This window comes from Amphiura filiformis, chromosome 10 (assembly GCF_039555335.1).
Source record: "Amphiura filiformis chromosome 10, Afil_fr2py, whole genome shotgun sequence".
Lineage (NCBI taxonomy): Eukaryota > Metazoa > Echinodermata > Ophiuroidea > Amphilepidida > Amphiuridae > Amphiura > Amphiura filiformis.
The window spans coordinates 10,876,803-10,897,336 of NC_092637.1; the positions used below are offsets into that span (position 1 = coordinate 10,876,803).

At 36.6% G+C, this 20,534-nt stretch overlaps 1 protein-coding gene across 1 annotated transcript in view; it reads left to right on the forward strand.

Moving 5' to 3' along the window:
• The window catches only part of LOC140162490 (uncharacterized), a 111,133-nt gene that overhangs the window by 6,186 nt on the left and 84,413 nt on the right, over positions 1–20,534 (forward strand). The window contains exons 2-4 of the mRNA XM_072185731.1: positions 8,112–8,230; positions 16,111–16,365; positions 19,010–19,129. Of these exons, the coding sequence (XP_072041832.1) occupies positions 8,128–8,230; positions 16,111–16,365; positions 19,010–19,129 (478 nt within the window). The 5' untranslated portion in view covers positions 8,112–8,127. The remainder of the gene's footprint in view (positions 1–8,111; positions 8,231–16,110; positions 16,366–19,009; positions 19,130–20,534) is intronic.

The following is a 20,534-nucleotide window of genomic DNA, read 5'->3' on the forward strand; positions in this document are numbered from 1 at the left end:
TGATGAATAGCTTCTCCGTTAGACATAAGTCGCAGCGTTTGGTGCCATTGTCGTAGGCGCGTGCTTTTGCGGCGATAGACCATGCGATGGTGTATTCCTTCTCCTTCTTCTTCAGATCCCATACATACCGTGATAATTCAGTGCTGTACATGTGCTTCTTGTCCCTGAATGACTGCTGGTGGATATAATGTTTCTTGAAGGTTAGTTCAGTAAGTCCGATGTAGACCTTGGTGTTGTCCTCGTTGGCTGATTTCACTTCTTGTTTGTAGATCTAGATGATGCTAGGGGTCAGACACTTACCTTGTAGGGGACATGTTGTATTCCTGCGGCAATTGCATAACTTACCTGTCTTTCCAATCTGGTCTTCTTTCTTGGATGAAACCGTCTTGTTGTGAGACTTGATAATGCTGGACATACAGCTGTAACTTACCTTAACTGTGTTCCTGTTGAATATTTTGTTGAGCTGGGATCCTTCGGGAAAGTGTTTGTCGGTGAGCTTTAGGAAAGTTTTGCCGATGTTGGTTGCGACATTCTTGCTGTACGGTGGATTAAACCAAATGATGTTGCGTTTCCGGTTTCGCAATTTATTTTGTTTATTTATTTATTTATTTATTTATTTATTTCGACCGTAGCCAGGCTAAGCCCAATAGTGCTCAGAGGCTACTAAATGCAAGGGATGCCATCCGGAAATGACGGGACAGGGTTATGGGAAAAGGTCCGATTTTAGATGTAGGAGGAAAACCGGCGCACCCGGAGAAAAACCTGCGAGGACGAGCATATTGAATAACTTTTGGCATAGAATGAAAGCGTTTATTATGGCTTATATAGGGAAAATTACTATTGCTAAAACGCAAAAGAGCACGGTAAAATAAGCACTGTGCGTACGAGTGTACGTTGCGATTTAACCACAATTTCCTTATTTCAATATCAAATATTTTCTCAGAAAATTCAACTGGCTATGGCCCAGAACAGGAAAATATCTGAATTTCACTGCAATCCATTGACAAATACTATGTCAATTGTTGACGAGAATTGATTTATATGCCGGGATTTATCGGGACAATTCTTTTCAAAGGTTTCCATGGATACTTGATACATGTGACGATACATGAATAATTTCCTTTGTATTTTGCAATAATTTAATGACCCGTAAATTCTGCATAACTAAGAATTACTCCCCATTCCCGAAAAATACAGCACTAATGTTTTGGGATTAAAAAAATATTATCAAGTTATTGCAAATGAAACATAGCTCAATTCTAATCATTCATTTAGTCCTAACTGGAGATAAAAGAAAAAGTTCACTAATTTACTAATTTCTTGAAAAAAGAGCCAAAAACATGCATTTTCGGCATGTATCTGACAATCGAGTCACAAAAATCACAGACTTGAAACAAGTCTAAGCATTCAAAATCTTGAGTATATGCCGAAGTTTTGCTCTATTTTTCACTTTTTTGTATTACTTTATCAAATGGTTAGTTATAAGAATGAAACATGTCCAAAAATTAGAATGCATAAACTGAAATTAGTCTTAGTACAAGATTTTTGTCACAGCATACGAAAAACATCCTAAAAACGCATGTTTTTGGCCCATATTTCAAAAAAATGGCCAAATTTTAAATTTGACATTTATCGCTATTTAGGACTAGCTAAAGTATTAGGATTTAGCTATGTTTCATGTGGCAAAACAGGATAATATTTTTTATTCATAAAAAATAGTTCTGTATTTTTCTGGAATAGGGAGTAAGTTCATTACAGGTAGACTTAGGACTGTTAAATTTAGTTACGATGATAAAAATATGGAATGACTTCCTCTTTCAATTATTTGCAATTAACAAATTTGCAAAATTCATAACCATAGATTTGGGCCAAGGATTATAGACCTAAGCAGACATTCAAATATATACATTAATTTACATAGTTACCAAATAAATTCAGACAAAATAGGTAGGAAATTACTTATTTTTACTTCAAAATCGTCTAGAAGTGCTTTTAATAGTAAACGTTGAAAATAAAATTTGCAGCTCGTGCGGTCTTTCATTGGTTATGTCTAGCACGGTGAAATTTTGTGCCTAATTTTGCATTTTTCTCAAAAAATAACTACACACTGGTAACATAAGTTATGTATATTATAGGGGCAAGGAATCCAATAATACTTCACTGAAATTGCAGTGATGCAAGACAAGTGGTTCATTATATATGTTAAGAAATATTTGTTAAGAAATAGCGGTACTTCTAGCGATATCCCCACACAATAGCTAATTCTTTAATGAATTATTCACCAGTGTTGTTTTCACCTTAGTTGAGAAATTGTCTTCTCCAAAACATCTGTTCACTACCACCTTTACAGTTTTTCAGAATTTTTATCATGACAAATCTACCGGCTCATTTTCCTTGAAGTGTGTTGGTGAAGAGTTTATTGAAAAGGAGCTGCTCAATCTCAACCCAAATAAAAACACTAGGCTTGATAACATTTCATCAAGATATTTAAGGGATGGTGCCTTAGTTGTTAAGGTCCCTATAGCTCATATTGTTAATACATCCATTATGACCAACACGTCCCTACTGAGTAAAAATTGGCTGAGGTTACTCCTCTTTATAACAGAAAGAACAAAAATACAGATGCACGTAATTACAGACCAGTGAGTGTTGTGAGTGTAATATCAAAAATTCTTGAAATATTCGTTTATGTTCAGTTGGGAGATTTTTTAACTTCAATCAACATTCTGTATGAACACCAATTACGTTTTAGAAGTAAGTTTTCAACAGATTCTCATTTATTTGATGGACCATATCAAAACTCAATCTGCCCGTGGTTTATATGCTGGCATGATCAAGGTTGATCTCCAAAAAGCTTTTGACACGGTCAACCATCATGTGAGAAATTAAATGCAATGGGAGTTGCGTCTGTTGACTGGTTTCATAGGCAGCAAATAGTTCATATCAACAATGCTGATTCTCACTCTCTTAATATATCATGTAGTGTGCCCCAAGGTAGTATACTGGGGCCACTCTTATTTTTATGTTACATAAATGGTATGATCATAAGTATAGAGTCAGACTAAAAATTGCTGTTGTATGCTGACGACAGTACATCATATTTTCTCATAAAGATCCTAGTGTCATATCAAAAACATTATGTCAAGTTCTTGAGTCTTGCAGCAATTGGCTGGCAGATAACAAATTGTCTTTACATCTTGGCAAAACGGGAGGGCGAGTTGGCGCAGCGGTAGTTCCCTCGCCTTGCACCACTGAGGTCCCGGGTTCAAGCCCCAGCCGTGCCCAAGTTCAAGTCAAGTTCTTGAGTCTTGCAGCAATTGGCTGGCAGATAACAAATTGTCTTTACATCTTGGCAAAACGGGAGGGCGAGTTGGCGCAGCGGTAGTTGGCTGGCAGATAACAAATAATGGTCTTTACATCTTGGCAAAACGGGAGGGCGAGTTGGCGCAGCGGTAGTTCCCTCGCCTTGCACCACTGAGGTCCCGGGTTCAAGCCCCGGCCGTGCCCAAGGACTGTATGTGCATTTGGTTTATCCCGATTCCATGCTCGCTCTCGCAGATTTTTTCCGGGATATCCGGTTTCCTCCTGCAAAAAAATCGGTGATTAGTTGTTTGGTTATCAAAAACTTCCGTCACCCAATGGAATGTGGGGAGCTGCACAGAAAATTGGTGGATATTATAATCTAAGTGCGGATAGGTCTGCGCCAGGTTCGGCTGCAACTGGCCTAGTTGATGCGATCTGATTGTGATGATTCACCATTGCAGCGACATTACAGCGCTTTGAATCTGTCAAGATCTGGGAAAAAGGCGCTATATAAATCCGAAATTTATTTATTTATTATTATTAATGTATTATCTTTGGCTCCAAAAAGAAAATGAAAAATGTTGAAAATTTCCCTGTTGAATGCTCTGGCCAGATTATCAAAGGCCAGGAGTCTGTGAAATATATGGGTACTTACATTGGCCAATCTGTGTCTGGGGGAGCAATTGCAAACAATATTATTCAAAAGACCAATTCCAGGATGGATTTTGGGCATCACAACGGCAGCTGTCTGAACCAAAATTGTCCCAAAATTCTGTGTTCGGCTTTATTTCAATGCCACTTTGATTATTCTTCATCTTCATGGTATTCTGGTTTTAGCTCAAAAACAAACTTCAAATCACTCAAAATAAAATGGTGCGCTCTATTTTGAACCTGGAATCCCGGACACATATTGGCAAAGCCGAAAGTGATAGTCTAAGTTTTTTAATGTTGGGTATAGAGTAAAACTTTTAAAATTACCTCATGTGCACAAAATTTATTATGGTCTAGTGCCCCCTTCTCGTGTCAGTTTTTTTTATACTAAAACACTGAAATTCACAATTACAATACTAGAAGGCGGCTGTTTAATTTTCACGTGCCCAAAATCAACAGTTCAGCTGACACTACTTTCAATTACTGTGCAATACGTGATAGGAACATACTTCCAAATGATACCAAAAACATCCCCAATTTTAATCAATTCAAGGGTGCAATAAGAAATCATCCCAGTAATTTCCTGTGGGGTCTGTTCTCCAAAGTGTGCTCATTTCTTCTTTTGTTGCTTATTCTGCCATTTCTGTCTGTCTGTGTCTTACTTGAAGGTCGAATGACATTTACGTTAGTGGGAAAACAGAAGAGCCCTCTGACATAATATATTATATATGTCTCACTCTGACCCCATACACGTGACTTACCCGAGAGTCGTATGATTTTTGGTTTTGAAAGCCATTTATTAAAATTCAATGACCCTGATCGATTAAGCTTCACGGTATACTTTGTGAAAGTGCAACATTTTCGCGGTACATTACTTTTCGCGCATTTCACGTGCAACATAGCAACCACGAAAATAAAAACACACGAATATGTTCTTTTTAATATAGGGCCTTCAGGTCTATGTAAGAAAACTCAAAATCGCGAAATTAAAAACAAGCAATGCAGTTCAAAATCGGCACAGCGCGAAAAATTACACGCGGGAAAATCACCACTTTTATAGGCTGTGATAAAGAGTTGCGAAATGCAGTTCAAAAGCGTTAAAGTTCAACCTCTTGAGGTTCCCCATTCAAAACCACTCTGCCATGGAAGTCTCTGGAAGTCAAAGTCAACGTGTAAATCTATAGTACCAGTAAATTATGCGACACCAATAACAATAATAACAATAACAATAATTCAAGGACAATAGTTTCGACATTTCATCATGCACTGCAAAACGTGTTTTGTGAAATGAAATTGCAAATTTGAAGTGGTTTAACAAGGAGTATTTTGAATTAGTCTGGCCGTTGGTAAATATTTCAACCCCTCATGCATTAACACGTTAGTCCTGACTTTGCAACCTAATATCGCGACATGGTTATGAAGTATTTGGATTTTGTTTACTTGTTTATTGTGACTTGACTTTTATCCGAATAACCTTGCGATATTCTCTTCTATTCGACCTCGCGCTAAGACTAAGGTAAGCTTCTGATATGTGAGCTCCCATGTCAAAATTAGACACTTTTGGGCAGGATCATAAGTGGAGAAATAGCCACAAATCTGCCCGGAGTGATTTTTTAACCATTTGGGTTTGTTGCAATTTTGTGATATTATTAATGTTTAAAATAATGTCTGATAGTTTCAGATCGGAACATAACTGGCATCTTGTATTTTTTGAGACATTTTCATGGTAATTCCTACTCTCAACATTGTCAATAATATTTTATTATTAAGGCCGAGTCAATATCTTAATTTCCAATTATTTTATAATACCATAACTTACGAACTCAATATCTTCGCTTGGGAATGTCCGATTTCATTGGGGTAAACGGCGTTGAGCAAAATATCTCTATATTTAAGATATATGTAAAAAAATCAAGCTTGATAACCTGCCCAAAAGTGTCTGGTTTTGACATGTAACGTCTTATAAATAAAATGTTAACACGAACGACATTTGGCTTATAAACATCTACCAAAAAGTAATTATCCTCCTTAAATAATGGCCATTATTCCCTAAACGGTTCATTGTATGCCAAGTTTGAGATAAGCAGTCAAAGCAGAGGTTATTTTTATCAGTGTATCAGAATATCAGTGCCCGTGTTCATTGTTTACTAGTTCAGTGTTTTTGTGACCAAGAAGGTCACAAAAAGTGGAAGACCAATGGTTACATTTGTTGTGAACTCCTCGGTATGAGTAAATTTTGAATCTAACTTTACCACTGAAAGGATAACTTGCAAATGTAGGTCAATTATGACCTTGTTGGTCAAAAACATCTTAATGTTTGAATTTGATATTACGTGAATAACGATCAATGACGTAAAAAATTACGATTGTTATTGATTATCACATGTTTTGATCCACTCCAAATTGATGAAACCAAAAGGATAATCTAATGAGAGCTGAATAGATCTCCTTCAATGGATATACAAGGAAATAGGATTTTGCTGCAACTTTCAAATATTGCGTTTCTTTCATTAAATGTGCGCTACAACATCAATAATGTAGCCACTGCAACAAATAAGGTGTCATAATGTTTCGACTGCATATCCCATTATTTAAGGGGGTAATTACTTTATGGTAGATGTTTTCATGTTTAGATGTGAATGACAGCGTAAAGCATAGAAAAGAAAAACAGTTTCAAATATCCCCCACATTTAGACTACTTTAATTAAAACGATACAAGCATTATGTTGTTTGATAAGAGCAAGGAAACAATTAGGCCTACAGTCTAAATGAATATTGGAAAATTATAGAATACATTTTGAAGTCTGTGCAACTTTAACCAACAATATTGTACATAAAAAGTATATACATCAAATCGCTTAAATTTAGGCGTCATAGTGAAGCAAAATATGCATCTTACCAGGAGCACATCCCCAACTGACACCCCAGCTTCGTTTAAGTCTATTACACTTAACTTTTGAGGTCAATATGGGATTAAAATGTGCACCGACGCGAGTGGCTTCAATGGGTGTTTCAAACCTGTCGTGAAAGTCTATTAGACACACATTTTGAGGTGTGGTTATCTAATAACGGTTTTAATTGGATATTCGTTCTGAAAACAATTTCTGACGGGGATACATAAATCCTTAAACAACCTCACATTCGCATAATAGTAGAGAGGCCACGTTTTGCTGCACAGGGTCCCAGTTTTGGACAAAGGTGCCGGCTTGGTTAGAATTAATCTCTAGCGTCTAACTCAGCTCCCCTTTCTGAAAAGTGACTTGAATTGAGATATTTTGGTTGAAAATATATTTTTGTGACTACCCGCCCCCCCCCCTTAATTTTTGCTCTAAATAAAAGAGGGCATATGAATATTTTATATCTGTGAACAAAAATATTCTGTCATACCAAAATGTAACTTAAAACATGTATATGTTGGGTCTGTGTCCTCGTTGGTGCGTGTATGTTTGTAGGGTGGGTGGGCTGGGACAGCATGTCTACAGTCTTAATATTAATATATTTTGACCATGGGAGGGGGGGTTCCATCCCTTAGCGAATCAACGCATGCTATTTTTTCTGCTTCAATGATCAACATCTTTCAGAACTAGGTAATCCCTTAGCAAATTTTCAAAAAGTTCTAATTGTATTTCAAACAGCATCATGGGGTGACATTATGTTGTCATTATAATATTTTTATTTTCTATTGTAATATTTTACGTGATGCGTTATGACACTTGGGGGAAGCTAAGATCGTTATCAAAATTGAAAACCCGAGCGTAAGAAGACCGTAAATCCACTTGGCCCATCAACGTGTATACACTAAAGTTGCGTATAGTTTCGTATAGTTTGGTAATATTTTATACATGTTCAGGGGCTAAAACAAATCTTTCATAGCCTTTCAGGATGTTTTCACCCTGGAAAATGTATTAAATATTGTAAAACCCTATTAAGAAACTATATACATGTGGGAAGTGGACGTACGGTCTTCTTGCACTCAGGTCGTCAATTGTCAGCAGCAGTGAGACTATTATATAGATATTCTTGTAGTGGTACAAAGTATGTAAATGAGTTAATATTGAAGAGCCAAAGTGATACATTAACGTTCAGAAGGATGTAACTAAGTAAAATAAGCCTATGGTAAAAGTGAGTAACTCCCTCATACGTTCATTTTGTTTTAGCATCATTTCCATTACGATGGGTGGATTACTACGCTCTATAATGCTGGGTTTTCTGTTGTCGAGCTCTCAATACTGGCTTCAAGCAACCGGAGACAATTCCCGTCCAGGAACAGCACCAGGTACTTTCCAGTTTTCACCTAATCTAACTAATCTAATCTAATCTAATCTAACTAATCTAATCTAATCTAATCTAATCTTATCTAATCTAATCTAATCTAATCTAATCTAATCTAATCTAATCTAATCTAATCTAATCTAATCAAATCTAATCGAATCGAATAACTTTTATACAGGTTGTTGCTAGAATGCAACATGAGCTTTTAAGTGCACCTGTAAAGAATCTATACTGCGCCAAAATAGTATCCTTACAATTAGTCCTGGCCCTGTCCTACAGACCCGTATACATTTTTCAAAGAGGAAAGTTTGAAAGTTGATTTGAGTAGGGTATGCATAGGTCTTCCAAATTCTACTAGGTGGAAAATTCCAAACCCGGGCAAACTCTGTATATGGCCATTTTTCAAAATGGCCGCCAAAATGTACTTATGAACCAGGTAAAATGACTATAACTCTGAAACTACTTGACCTAGAGGGGTGATTGAGGTGTCTATCCCCACTAAATCAATGCTGTTTGATTGAATGAAGGGGATTTCATGGATGTCTGAGGTCCAGGACACCTGGAACCAAGATGGCCGCCCGTAGCAACCATAATCATCATATTAGCCAGATGATATGACAATAATTCGGAATCTGCTTGACCTACAAGGATCATTGAGGTGTCTATCCCCACTAAAGCAAGGCTGGCTGAGTGAATGAAGGGGGTTTCGTTGATGTCTGAGGTCCAGGACACCTGAAATCCAAGATGGCCGCCCATAGCAACCATAAATCATCATATTAGCCAGGTGAAATGACAATAATTCGGAATCTGCTTGACCTACAAGGGTCATTGAGGTGTCTATCCTCACTAAATCAAGGCTGGCTGAGTGAATGAAGGGGTTTCATGGATGTCTGAGGTCCAGGACACCTGAAATCCAAGATGGCCGCCCAAAGCGACCATAAATCATCAAATTAGCCAGGTGAAATGACAATAATTCGGAATCTGACTGACCTACAAGGGCCATTGAGGTGTCTATACCCACTTAATCAAAGTTGGTTGAGTGAATGAAGGGGGTTTCATGGATGTCTGAGGTCTAGGACACCTGAAATCCGCCCGTAGTTACCATAATCATCATATTAGCCAGATGAAATGACAATAATTCGGAATCTGCTTGACCTAAAATGGTCATTGAGGTCTCTATCCCTACTAAATTAAGACTGTCTAATTGAATGAAGAGGGTGTCGCGGTTGTCTAATGTCTAGGACACCCACAATCTAAGATGGCCGCCCATAGTAACCATATAATATTCACATTAACCAGGAGAAATGACAATATCTCGGTAACTATTTAATCTAGAAGAGCAATTAAGGTGTGTAACTTCGCTAAATCAAGTCACACCAAATCCAGATGGTAGTCAAAGCAACCACTATAAACCAAATGAAATGTCATCAATTAGAACCTATGAACCTAATCAAGGCTAGTTTCCATTGTTATCTGAGGTCTTGGACACCTAAAATACAAGATGGCTACCCATACCAACCAAATGCATATTTCCACAGTTATAACTCTTGCAAATGATTTGACTCGGGTAGAGGTACATGAAATGTCACCCACTTAACCAATGTTATGTTATTGATTGTTAATTTTGTTTGTTAATGTTACATTTGAGTAGAGATTTACAGACATGACAGAGGAAAAGGAAGAAAGTACATCTGAGATCGATGGACTTAATCTCCTTATTCCCAAGCCTGCTCATGCTCCTCCTGACCATGAAAAATGTATCATTTGTCAAAAGAAGAGCAAGAAATCACAGTCACTTCAGAGTGATGAAACTGGTAGGAAACGTGTACGAGCAGTGACTAGAGGTAGCTGAACTCAAAGATGATGATGTTCACAAAAAGCTTAAGGTTCTTGGACCTGATTATACATTCAAGTACCATAACATAATTGCATGTTATAAAAGGTATATACAAATACACGAAACGTCCACATACCACCAGAGCAACCTCAGGTAGATGAGGGTCCTTAAGCCCACCTCATGCCAGTCACGCGCAGCACCGTCGTTACCTGTGCAGGGCCTAGTAGCCAAACCAAACCTATATATATAACTGTGCGATATGTTGCTCTGATAGGGTACGGGTAAAAGAAACAAGAAAAGAAAAGACACATTTTCAGGGTCTGGAGGAGCATGAGCAGGCTTGGGAATAAGGAGATTAAGTCCATCGATATCAGATGTACTCTCTTCCTTTTCTCTGTCATGTCTGTCAATCTCTACTCACCTATAACATTAACAAACAAAATTAACAACTAACGTAACATTGGTTAAGTGGGCAACATTTCATGTACCTCTACCCCGAGTCAAATCATTTGCAAGAGTTCACGGTTGTTTGATGTATATAGAATTGGCTTCATTATTAAGAAATGCAAACTATAGGTGGCGCTACTTATCAAAAATCGTATTTCTTAATTTGCAAGGGGTAGGTAATCAATACTGCCATTAAAATAGATGGAATAGGTGAAACAATCAACAAAGAAATTTTAATAAACATGTTTCATCAAAAAATAAAAGGAATATTTTGTATTAAAAGCTTGACAGTGTAATTTCCAGTAACTAAATAGCGCCACCAATCTTGTCATAAATAGATTCATTTCATACCCCGAAAAAGCATTAAAAAATACTGTGAAAGTGAATAATATTGCAAATAAAGGGAAATTAAAGTTGAAAATGACTCGGAACCATCTGTATACATTAGCATGATACCGCTTTTAGTTGTTAAAGCCTAAATTGGGTTGTACATGATGTTTTGTTTGAAAAACTAATAAATGGTCACATCAAACAACCGTGAGTTATAACTGTGGAAATATGCATTTGGTTGCTATGGGTAGCCATCTTGTATTTTAGGTGTCCAAGACCTCAGATAACAATGGAAACTAGCCTTGATTAGGTACAGACAACCACGACACCCTCTTCATTCAATTATACAATCTCTTGATTTAGTAGGGATATAGACCTCAATGACCCTTGTATGTCAAGCAGATTCCGAATTATTGTCATTTCATCTGGCTAATATGATGATTATGGTTGCTACGGGCGGCCATCTTGGATTTCAGGTGTCCTAGACCTCAGACATCCATGAAACCCCCTTCATTCACTCAGCCAGCCTTGATTTAGTGGGGATATACACCTCAATGACCCTTGTATGTCAGGCAGATTCCGAATTATTGTCATTTCACCTGGCTAATTTGAAGATTTATGGTCGCTTTGGGCGGCCATCTTGGATTTCAAGTGTCCTGGACCTCAGATATCCATGAAACCCCCTTCATTCACTCAGCCAGCCTTGATTTAGGGGGGGATAGACACCTCAACGACCCTTGTAGGTCAAGCAGATTCCGAATTATTGTCATTTCACCTGGCTAATATGATGATTTATGGTCGCTTTGGGCGGCCATCTTGGATTTCAGGTGTCCTGGACCTCAGACATCCATGAAACCCCTTCATTCACTCAGCCAGCCTTGATTTAGTGGGCATAGACACCTCAACGACCCTTGTAGGTCAGTCAGATTCCGAATTATTGTAATTTCACCTGGCTATTATGATGACTTATGGTTGCTATGGGCGGCCATCTTGGATTACAGGTGTCCTGGACCTCAGACATCCATAAAACCCCCTTCATTCACTCAGCCAGCCTTGATTTAGTGGGGATAGACACCTCAATGACCCTTGTAGGTCAAGCAGATTCCGAATTATTGTCATTTCACCTGGCTAATATGATGATTTCGGTTGCTACGGGCGGCCATCTTGAATTCCAGGTGTCCTGGACCTCAGACATCCATGAAACCCTCTTCATTCAATCAGACAGCTTTGATTTAGTGGGGATAGACCCCTCAATCACCTCCCTAGGTCAAGTAGTTTCAGAGTTATTGTCATTTTACCTGGTTCATAAGTACATTTTGGCGGCCATTTTGAAAAATGGCTATATACAGAGTTTGCCCGGGTTTGGAATTTTCCACCTAGTAGAATTTGGAAGACCTATGCATACCCTACTCGAATCAACTTTCAAACTTTCCTCTTTGAAAAATGTATACGGGTCTGTAGGACAGGGCCTGGACTAAATCACAATTCCAAAACTGAACCATGTTGGAATAAATTTGTTTTTTTAATAGACGCAATCTAATCCTGCAAATTATGACACCACATTGAATCCAATGTGACTTCAAGAAGGAAAGTTACAAGCATATGGATAGACGGAGGTCCAGTTTTAAAAGTGACAACCTGGCCTATACAAGGCGCAAAAAGATTCCAACAAGCGTAACAAAGAGACAACACAGTTTCTACAATGAAGCATTATTTAAAGCAGTTTTTATTTCAGTTTTTACTTCTCTGTACTTTTGATAACTTTAATTTTATTTGTCAGTTCTTTTGTTTCAGTTTTCTTTGGTTCCATTTGATTTAGATTAAAGCCAAACGCATAAATTAGCCATTCACAACTCTCAAACCAGATGTCTAGTCCCTGGAGTTTTGAACAGGCTAGTTTGCCACTTTTAAAACTGGACCTTCGTCTAATCAAATGCTTGTAACTTTGCTTCTTAAAGTCACGTTGGATTCAATGGATTGTCATAACGTGCCGGATGAGATGGTGCATCTATTAAACAAATAAATTTACCCAAATATGGTTTAGTTTTGGATGTGATTATTTTTCCAAGTGTAAAGATACTTTTTGGCGCCGTATACATGTATTAGGGGTATTAAATAGATTACATGGGGATTCTGTTCATAAAATGTCCAATATCTATGATATATTATCTTGACTGGGGACTCCCCACACCCCAACTTAAATGGTGTTTATCAGTCTCTGTCACAGATATGGTTTCATCTATAGAGGTATGTATGATGACGATGTAGGCATATATGCGCCAGAGACGAACAAAATCTGCGTAAGGCCTAAAAATGGTTTGATTGGCGTAACATAACAAATTAGGGTAGGTCAGTCGGGATTTTTTTTTTTACTTTTTAAGCCGTAAATTTCGTATGTCAAAGGCTTTGGAACTTTTTTCTTCTTGTTTTTAAATTTATTTATTCTTTTAATCTATTATTTTTTTATATATTTTCTTTTGCAAAAAAAAAGAAGAAAAAGTCAGAGTAGGGCCTAACTTTAGGGTAGGTCGGGTTATGCCAATCAAGCAATTTTTTAGGCCTAAGATATCTGTGCATTTTTTACAGAGTGATCAATGTGTTGTCATATTCTCAGCATGCCAATGACAGAAATGCTGTTTGCTTACAAATCCTTGTTATTCAAACCCATGTCCCAACATACACACCACCACGACTTACAACCTAATTGGAATCAGTCAAGTTCGTTATCTAGAACAACTTTGATGCTTTATCAAGACATGATCCGCAATAGAACACCACAATTTTAAGCGGTCAAGATAATATTTTTTCTTTCAGTTTACCTCATTATTTATACTTCAAACAACCAGAAAACCTTCCTGACAGTTGTTTATTAATATTATAAATATTTTCATAAAGACAAAAAAAAAAAAAAAAACGCCATCACCATCACAACCGGCTACATTATATTCGTTCATTTTGCAATCTTATTTCAGTGTCTCGCTAAACAATAATCTTTTGTAAACGGTCTGTATGTTCAGTCAACTGAGGTGATATTTCTTTATATATTGAATTGTAAGACAAAATAAACTGATGCCTTATGAAGACATGATCCCCCATACAGGGTGCTTCAAAATGAAGTAAACACGAAATTTAGAAGGAATATCATTGAAAAGGGCAGATTCTGAACGTCTAAATGTGAATAAAACCAACAATATTATTTTTGTAGCTGCACACGGTTTCACTTACCATGCGTGTAGTGTATTGATTGTTGCGGCGCTATATTCAAATGCAAAATGCACGACGGTGCTGCAGTTTGTATGGATACCTCCTCGTATAACCATGATAACTCGTTTAATTGATAGTCTCCAGGATAGTCCGATTGAAACTTGCTTGGGAAATGTTGCTTGTTGGAAGGGTGTTGCGTCTTGAGCTGTGGATCTTTGGGTTTATTTGCATGGCATGCATAACTCCTGCAATGTTTACTTGTGATAAAGCAGTTTGCGGTCTTTCGAACCCTGAAGTTTCAGACTGTCGGATCATTAGAGTCACAAGATTCGAAGCTTATAATTGCTTACTTACATGTACTTGATATCCGATCAGCTGTGGCCCAGTTTCATTAAACTAATTGAAGAGTTTGTACATAATTCCATATCAAACGGATACACTTGTCGGCTGCTACATGTGTCTCTTTTACATAACAGGTAATAAGAAATACCAGATTTATCTCAAGTGCAGGTGGCTTCAAATCGTCCCCAAGTCATGGTTTGGGAATACAGGGAACATTCTTAAACCAGCATGTGACTTGAGGATGATTTTAAGTGATCTTAACATGAGACGAGTCTGGTATTTTATTCCTAGCTATTACGTTAAAAGAGACACATGTAGCAGCCGACAAGTGCATCTTTTTGATATGGATTTACACTATGATGAAATTGGAACTGAAAAATTAAAAAAGTTTTATTCTGCATTTGAATATCGCGCTATACCAGTCAACAGACTACAATGATCATGACTACATGCTTGCGAAGAGAAACCGTGTGCAGCTACAAAAATGGGTAGTTTTAATCAAATGAGTATAACTCCGGGTTAAGCAAATACAAAAATAAGCCCAATCGCCATTATAACTTCCGATTTTTGAGAGCAGTTTTGGGACACATTGACCTCTGACATATCGGGAAAATTGACGTAATTATTATTAATTTTCTTATAATTGTCGTAATGTTGATCATTAAAAATACTAAATAATTAATTTATAAAATACTAATATTTTTTATATTTGTTTTGATTATTGTAAAACATTTTAGATTATATTTTGTACGTACAAAAACCTAATATTTCAGAATTTTCTGAAAGGTCAAAGGACAAAGTGTCCCAAAACTGCAAAAACTGTCCTACAATGCATTGCAAACTTCCAATGCCGATTTGGCTTATTCTTCAACATTTTTTTTTTTTAGTTTAGACGTCCAAAATCTGTTCTTTTCATTAACAGCGGATTTCTTCTAGATTTCGTACAAAGCACCACAAACATGAGTTTACTTCATTTTGAATCACCCTGTATAACACCAAGTTTTAAGCGGTCAAGATAATATTTTTCTCTCATTTCCCTCATTATTTCTATTTCAAATAACCAGAAAACCTTCCTTACAGTTGTTTATCAATATTCGTGATTTTTAAAATGAAAAAAAAAACCCAAAAAAAAAAGCAAAAAAAAAAACAAACAAACAAAAAACAAACAAAAAAACAGTTGATTTCAATTTATATCTTGAACACAAAATGGACGTTTATTGTTCTTAATTTTTCCAAACAGTACCACCAGCATTCAATGGGTTGAAAAAATCAGTTTTTGTAATTGTTTTTACAATTATAATACACTAATAAAAATGTTGAAATATCTTACTCTGCAGCAGCCCCTTCCCTCTCACTTAGATTATTGAGCGCACTGTGCAAAAAATGGGGTCAACAATTTATTCACAACTTCCGACGGTAAAATATATTTCCGTCGATTCATTGACAAGTCCCCCCCCCCCCGTGTTCCGAGAACCAGCCTACGCAACTGGGGCTAGTTAGATTTATGATGACTACACAGATTGTATAGATGGCAGTGATGAAAAATCATGTGGTCATACTACTGCCAAATCTATGATAACAATATACCTATGGAACTATCAACAACCATATCAGCAAATGAAAATATTCAGCTTTAGTATTCTGCATATAATATACGTCAATTTAATTGACTGCCCGTATGACATTATAACATATGTTTAATAGTTATCACTTCTTACTTACAGATGGGTGTCCTGAAAATGAATACATGTGTGCTGATGGACGGACATGTATCCCTGGAAACTGGGAATGTGATTATATCAATGACTGTGGAGACAACAGTGATGAGTTTGATTGTGAGTGTGATCCAAGTATTGGTTTTCAATGTGTCAGTGGAGAGTGTATCGATGCTTTCTGGACATGCGAAGGCCATCCAGATTGTTCTGATGGGAGTGACGAGGCAGCAAACTTATGTGGCTCTACAACTACACATGCTCCAGGTATTTACTTTCAAGTGTTTTGTATCAGAGATATAGTTATATACAGTATAATCTTCGAAAAATTGCTTTTTGGCGTCCAAGTATTTGGCATGTTCCGTGGCATAATAGGTGTGTGACAAGACAAATGCAATCTCGCTGGGCATTATATTTGTCCTGTGTTACTGTGACAATAGTGTGCAAAGCGCCAAAAACTAATTGTACACTTTTTTAAACTCACAATTAAGATGAAATGTCTTGTTAAACAGACCAATTTAAAATTTTGCAAAATTTTTGCCTTACCGTAAAGTCAAATGTTTTTGCTTACGGGACACTTTTCAATTCTACAACAAGGGTGGGCGGGGGTGGCGACGGTTCGCTATCTCTGAGGACCGCTATCTCTAATTACGAAAAAGGTCCACTATACCTAAGGTTCGATATCACTAATTTTGAATACGGTCCGGTATTTCTAAGGTTCAATATCACTAATTTTAAATAAGGTTCGCTATCTCTAATTTTAAATAAGGTCCGCTATCACTAATTTATTGAAGGTTCGCTATCTCTAAGGCTCGCTATCACTAATTTAAAATAAGGTCCGCTATTTCTAATTTTAACAATCCCGGTATCCCTAAGGTTCGTTATCTCTAAGGTTCGCTATCACTAATTTCGAATAAGGTTCGCTATCTCTAATTTTAAATAAGGTTCACTATCTCTAATTTTAAATAAGGTTCGCTATCTCTAATTTAGATAGCGGTCCTTATTTGAAATTAGAGATTGGACCTTATTTAAAATTAAAGATAGTGGACCTTATTTAAAATTAGAGATAGTGGACCTTATTTAAGATTAGTGATAACGAACCTTAGGTATAGCGAACCCTAATCGAAATTAGTGACAGTGGACCTTAGAGACAGCGAACCTGAATTAATTAGGGATAGCGAATCTTAAAACAAAATTAGCGATAGCGAACCTTAGATATATTGGACCTTTATTGCAATTAGTGATAGCGAATCTTAGAGATAGAGAAGCTTCAATAAATTAGTGATAGCGGACCTTATTCAAAATTAGTGATAGCGAACCTTATTTTAAATTAGTGATAGTGAACCTTATTTTAAATTAGTGATATCGAACCTTATAACTAGCGAACCTTATTCTAAATTAGAGATATCGAACCTTAGAAGTAGCGGACCTTTTTTTAGATATAGCGAACCTTTTTCTCTAGAGATAGCGGGATTCTGATCTCCATAGACTTAACACGTTAGTAATAGCGAACCTTAGAGATAGCGAACCTTAGAGGTTAAATACCACTAATTATGTATTACACGGGTTTCAATGGGAAAATGCCTAATTTCGGGTGGAATTTTCTCATATTCAGAACTCTCACAGTTTAATGCCACTAATATCAGGTGAAACTATATGATTTAGATGCCAAATGATCAAAAATTCAACATAGGTTGACCTGAGACTTTTCTTGTTTTAACGCACTGAACCGTAAACACCTTAAAATGACAGTGCGCCCTCGAAGCTGAAAGTTACAATATGATAGGGCGAATATTTACTAAAAACCGAAGCCGTGCGTATGAATTTTGGTACTATTACAACAAAAATGTCATATAATGAGAGAAAATGTACCATTTTGAAGCATCAAACCCTAAAAAGTACTTTTTTGGCTATATAACTTGATCAATTTCAGCGATTTTAATGCAGTCTTTTTGAATGCCATGAAAACAAATAGTTACTCGTCGTATTTCAATGTATCGCCCAGGCCTATTGGTGGTATTTAACCTAGAGATAGCGGTCCTTAGAGATAGCGGAATGTCACGGTGGGGGTAGGGGTTGAAATTAACTTTTGGGAGGTAGGGTAAATAGGTCTAAAATTTTCTTGGGGTTGAGGTAGAAAACCAACTCATTTGGGGCTTGGTGAAAAAATACATTTAAAACTTATTTATGATATATTAGCAGATATAAATGACTGCAGAGAGGTGGTAAGGAGGATACAGAATATAATTTAAAACTCGAATATACATTTCAATTGTCATGTAGACGCAACTGGGGCTAGTTTGATTTGTGATGACTACACAGATTGTATTGATGGCAGTGACTGAAATACCTATAATGACAATACCCATACCAACAGCCATAGCATCAAGTGAAAATGTTCGGCTTTTGTATTCTGCATACTATACGTAAATTTAATTGACCACTGGTCATATCTGGTTACGCCACAACCTGTAATTTTGTTTGTTTGTTTGTTTGTTTATTTCTTCTTTATACTGGGTCCATATTCAGGGGAAAATTTAAGTATTCCCCTGTTCTTCCATATGGCCCAGTTAATTTTAATAGTTGACAATTAATTTCCTGTATACTTAATAATACAGCAATTCCATTCACATGATGGACAAAACTTTATTCCTGAAGACTTGAAATGTGATCAATTTGATACACCAGAAAACCAATCAAATTACGTGAATTCTTTACAAGACGCACACATTGAATAAGAATAATCAATAATTTAATCAATATTTATTTATTTATTTATTTATTTATTTATTTATTTATTTAGTTAGTTAGTTAGTTAGTTAGTTAGTTAGTTAGTTAGTTAGTTAGTTAGTTAGTTAGTTAGTTAGTTAGTTAGTTGGAAAGTCTTTTATTTTTTATTGTTCATTTAAAGATTCAACTACAAGGGAGAGGGGGGTAACGCAGCCTCCATTCACCACTCCTGTCAGCCCTACAACAACAACACGACAAGTGACGACTGAAGCCTTGACCCCATCTGCGCCACCAACACAAGGTACATTCAAACTTTGTAGTATATGGTATTTCTTCAATCATTTTATTTCACTAGATTTGCAGGGAGTATATACAGGGTGTCCCAGAACAAATTATCGTGTGAAAGAATTTGGACGTAAGTTCTGAAATAGGCATCATAATCAGATTCTGCATCTTATACGGTAATTACAAGCCGACGTCTCACAAAAAATGCTACTCCTTCCACAAATTACATGCAATGATCATGTGACGCATGCATATGAATCAACATGTGGCAGTGCTTAAAACTTATAAAAAAAATAGGTCAAAGGTCATTAAGGGGGTCATTTCCGGTCTGAAAGCTAAAAATATTCAAAAAATCACTGTTTTTACAGATTACATAGCAGAGTATTGTCATTAGCACATATGCATTGCTACTAACCAGTGTCTTTGGGGTGTTCACAGGTTTGGGGTCAAAGGTCATTAAGGGGTTACTTCCGGTCAAAAACCAAAAATCATCAAATATGTTCATTTTTTTAAATCTCAAAACGTAACCAGACCAGAGTAACATAAACTTCTTATATGCATTAGTGTTACTCGATGTATGCACGGATTTTTATTTTTTTGGTCAAAGGTCATTTAGACGTCATTTCCGGTTTTAAGCTAAATAACTTTAAGAATTTTTATCTCCATAACTAAGCATAGTAGATTTTTTTATTTAAACTGTAACAATGCATTTTCTCGGTGTATATGAGGTTTTTTTTATATTGGGGTCAAAGGTCATTAAGGAGGTCAAAACGTCAAATTTGCAACAAAAAAATGTTTAAAATTACGGAAAAGTAGCTGTATCTCAACCTACATGCTACAGTGATGCACCATTATTGGTGTGAGATGTCCATAATAGCCTCGACCCAAAAAGTCAAAGTTCAAGGTCAAAGTTCAAAAAGTTGAAAATCCATATACAAGTTCCGATTGAGCTGGAAATCACCAGAAATGTTCCTTATGGCATCCTAAGCATAATGCAAGTGACACAGGGGTCAAGTTATAGGGGTCAAAGTTCAAAAATTTTAATCGACCGACATGCTTGGATGAAGCTGAAAATTAATATAAATGTTCCTTGTGACACTCTGAACACAAGAAACATACATTTAATGACATTCGTGACCGAGGATAGGGGTCAATGGTTATCTAAGGTCATTTCTGACACGGCAAAATTGCGAAAACGAGCTCAAATTCAATAGGAACGATTCCTACGACATTCTAAACATGTTAAAAATATTTATGACACCCAAAGGTCAAAGTTTAGGGGTCGAAGGTCAAATTTTGAAATTGGTCTAAATTGACCCACGTTATTTTCTGTTCGGCGGCTTGTATTCAGATTCTATTGACTCTAGTTTTTATCTGAAATTCGAACCCATAAGCGTCGTAAAATTATGTTTATTTATATA